The sequence below is a fragment of the Eimeria tenella genome, genomic scaffold (genome assembly GCF_000499545.2).
Source record: "Eimeria tenella Houghton genomic scaffold, Eth_scaff384, whole genome shotgun sequence".
In the NCBI taxonomy this organism is placed as follows: Eukaryota; Apicomplexa; class Conoidasida; order Eucoccidiorida; family Eimeriidae; genus Eimeria; species Eimeria tenella.
Genome location: NW_013543308.1, coordinates 4,242 through 8,118, shown reverse-complemented (window position 1 = coordinate 8,118; position 3,877 = coordinate 4,242). Strand labels below are relative to the sequence as shown.

General features: G+C 52.9%; 1 protein-coding gene across 1 annotated transcript in view; it reads right to left on the bottom strand.

The window, feature by feature from the left end:
- Positions 1-774: 774 nt before the first annotated feature.
- The window catches only part of ETH_00003080 (adenylosuccinate lyase, putative), a gene marked incomplete at both ends in the record, with an annotated part of 3,372 nt that continues 269 nt past the window's right edge, over positions 775-3,877 (bottom strand). Inside the window, 5 exons of the mRNA XM_013376649.1 lie at positions 775-1,012; positions 2,334-2,446; positions 3,037-3,151; positions 3,367-3,476; positions 3,705-3,851. Coding sequence (XP_013232103.1) covers positions 775-1,012; positions 2,334-2,446; positions 3,037-3,151; positions 3,367-3,476; positions 3,705-3,851 — 723 coding nt within the window. The remainder of the gene's footprint in view (positions 1,013-2,333; positions 2,447-3,036; positions 3,152-3,366; positions 3,477-3,704; positions 3,852-3,877) is intronic.

Sequence of the window (3,877 nt, the reverse complement as noted above, 5' to 3'; positions counted from 1 at the left end):
TAGCTAGCTGTTGGCTAGCTAGCTGTTGGCTAGCTGGGCCAATCCTGACTTCAATTCTTTTTTTTATTTTCAGGTAATTATAGACGCGGAGTTTTCCCCCGAAGCTGCTGAAGAGGCCCACAAGCGCATGCAGAGCAACAGCAACTTTGGCAAAGTTTTGATTCTCATGGACCCCCAACTCGCCTCTCTAAACCCTAAACCCTAAACCCTAAACCCTAGGCCCTGATGCGCGCTGCGCCTCAGCCCGCGCCGCGGGCGCAAAAACTCGCTGCAGCGCTGCGGGGCCCTCCGAAACCCTAAACCCTAGTCTTCATCCCCAAACCCTAAACCCTAGGCCCCAAACCACAAACCCTAAACCCTAAAACAGCGTTTCCAGCTCTCCTGGGGCCTGGGCTGCAAACAAGACCTAACTTTGGGTTCAATATCAAACCTTTCAGGTGTACATACACCTGAACGGACAAAACGGGTCCCCCAGCTAGCTGCTCGCTAGCTAGCTGCTCGCTAGCCAGCTGCTGGCTAGCTAGCTACTAGCTAACTGGTTACTAGCTAGCTAGCTACTAGCTAAATCGCTACTGGCTAGCTAGATACTAGCTAGCCAGCTGTTGCTTGGATAGCTGCTGGCTAGCCAGCAGTTGGCCAGCTAGACGCCCGCTAGCTAGCTGTTGGCTAGCCAGTTACTGGCTTGCTAGCTACTAGCTAGCCAGCCGTTGGCTAGCTAGCTGCTGGCTAGCTAGCTTTGGCTTGCCGGCTCCTAGCTAGCTAGCAGTTGGCTAGCTAGCTGTTGGCTGGCTGTCCTCCTTCTTCGGCCTGCTGCTGCTGCTGCTGCTGCTGCTGCTGCGTGGCTAGCTGGGCAGCAAGGCCCAGGTAGGTGTGGGGAGCGAGCTGCAGCAACTTGTCCTTTTCTGCTGCTGGCAGCGCAGCAGCAGCAAAAAAGCTTTTGAGGCTGTGGGGCCCCACAGCCACGCCCCGCGTGAGGGTTTTTAGCTGCTCGTAGCCTGCTGCTTGGCCCCACCTGCAGCAGCAAATAAATAAATTAATTAATTAATAAATTAATAAATTAATTAATTAATTAGTTTAATTTGTTTGGTTGGCTGGCTAGTTGGGGGGAGGGCGAAGCTGTAGGTGGCTGGTCAAGTGGTTTTACCCCGCGCTCGCACAAGCGAGGGTTTAGGGTTTAGGGTTTAGGGTTTGGGAGAGGCTCACGAGGGCCTGCTGCCATGGCTGAGGGTTTAACTCGGTGGCTGAGGGTTTAGGGTTTAGGTGCACTTAGGGTTTAGGGTTTAGGTGTACTTTCTGAGTAGGGTTTGCGCGGGTTCGGCGAGGAGTTCCCAGTGTTGGTCGAGCTCTTTGAGGGTTTGTTCTTCGTAAACCCTAATTTTATTAAGTCCTTTTAGCGCAGACACAAACCCTAGAAGTCCAAACCCTAGGCTGCAGCCGAGGCTGCGGAGGCAAGTGGAGTCTGAGAGGTCGCGCTGCAGCCTCGAGACTGGGAGTTTGCCACTTGAGGGAAAACGCAAACAAATTCGAAACAATAATTCTAAAATGCAATTAATTTCTTAATTTCGAGCATTTATTTCATTATTTTAACTCCAAATTCCACTTCATTCCACCGCATGCAAACCCCAGCCCCGAGCTGTCTGTACACCCCAACAACCCCCCCCAAAAGCTGCCTATACACCCCAAATGCCCTGCAAGCTGTCTGTACACTCCAGAGGTAAACAAAAGAAATTTATGCATTTAAATATACACAGAAGTTGTTCATATATTTCAAATATGATACAAGATGTCTATACACTTCAAAAATAATCAAAAGTTACGCATGCACCCTAGAGATATGCAGAAGCTGTCCATACACCCCAAGTGCGATAAAAGCTGTCCGTACACTCCAAAGATTAACAGCAACTGTTTATTCATTTGATAAACAGATAAAGAAAAACAAAAGTTGTTTATAAACTTCAAAAGTTATTTATAAACTTCGAAAGTTATTTATAAACTTCAGAGATAAACCCCAAATACGATAAAAGCTCTCTATACACCCCAAATATGATACAAGCTGTTTGTACAGTCCAAAGATGAACAGAAGGTGTCTATACACTTCAAAGGTAAACAGAAGTTATTTATTCATTTCAAAAATAAACAAAAGTTATTTATTCACTTCAAACATAAGCAGGAGCTGTCCATACACCCCAAATACAAGCTGTCTGTACACCCCAGAGATACCTAGAAGCTGCCTATACACCCCAAGTGCTGCAGCTGTCTGTACACCTCAAGCAGCGCGCTGCGTCTGCCCCGCGCCTCTGGCTAGGGTTTAGGGTTTAGGGTTTAGGGTTTACCTGAGGAACCGCAGCATGGCGCTGGAAAGCCCCAAGTTGCCTTCAGCATTTTCAAAGTCAATAGGGTTTATCTTGTGAGGCATTGTGCTGCTGCCGACCTCCGACTCCACGTGCTGCAGCAGCAGCAGGTCCCTGCAGCGCGAATTAGGGTTTAGGGTTTAGGGTTTAGGGTTTAGCGTCTGGGAAGCCGCCGGGGTGGGCGCCCTAGAGCAGGGTTTAGGGTTTAGGGTTTAGCGCTGCTGCCACTTTCGCCGCAGGCGCGCGCTGCGTGCCGGGCCCCCACGGAGGGCCTAGGGCTTAGGGTTTAGGGTTTAGGGTTTAGGGTTTAGGGTTTGCCTGGAGATGTAGGCCCAGCAGTCTTGACAAAGGCCTATTAAAGTTGTATTAAAACGAGCCACGCAGTCGCAGAGCTCCGCCAGCCAGTCGTGGCATTCTATTTGCGTGCTCAGGGGCTGGTAGCCCAGCCCCAAACCCTGCAAACCCTAAACCCTAAACCCTAAACCCTAAACCCTAAACCCTAAGCCCTCGGCCCTGGGGCCCGGCCAGGCATCGGGGCTTCCGAGACCCCGCACACCCTAAACCCTAAACCCTAGCGACTCTCCGCACCCTGCAGGCGCGGGCTGATCCCCGGCCCCAAACCCCAAACCCCAAACCCCAAGCCCTAAACCCTAAACCCTAAACCCTAAACCCTAAACCCCCGCACCTCTACGAACTGCTGCGCCAGCTTCGGCCAGTCCTCTTCGGGGAAAGCCACAACATGCGCGTTGAAGTTCCCCACAGCGCCGCTGAACTTGCCCAGCGGCTTCACCTCCTCAAGCCTAGCAGCAGCAGCAGCAGCAGCAGCAGCAGCAGCGTGAGTGCAGCAGCAGCAGCAGCGGCATGAGTGCAGCAGCGGCAGCCGCCGCAGCGCGAGCAGCAGCGCCACCACCTCCAGCCGCAGCCGCAGCAGCTGCGGCCAAAAACGAGCAGCAGCAGCACCAGACACACCGCCAGCAGCAGCAGCAGTAGCAGCAGCAGCAGCAGCAGCATGTACTTGCGAATGTGGGCGCTCAAGCGGTGGCTGTACACCGCAAACTCCTTTCCAAAAGTTGTGGGGCTCGCGGGCTGGCCATGAGTCCTTGCGAGGAGCGGCGTTGCTGCGTGCTGCAGTTCAAACCCTAAACCCTAAACCCTAAACCCTAAACCCCAAACCCCAAACCCCAAACCCTAATCCGTAGTGTGCGGGAAGAGAGGGCAGACGAGGCGGCTGCGCAGCCGCAGGGTGGACGGTGTGCGGCGAGGGGGCGCAGGCCCGGCAGCGGCGTAGGGTTTAGGGTTTAGGGTTTAGGGTTTAGGGTTTGCCTGGGCGGCGAGGGTTTGGAGCCTGCGGACTATGGCCCGCATCTGCGGCAGCAGCACTTTTTCCAAAACCCTTTTTGTCATTAAAGAATAAGCAACACTATTAACATCTTCGCTGGTGAGCAAAATGTGCAGCAGTTCTGTGTAGCTGGCCAGCGAACAAACCCTCGACACCCGCTCCTGCGCGCAAACCCTAAACCCTAAAC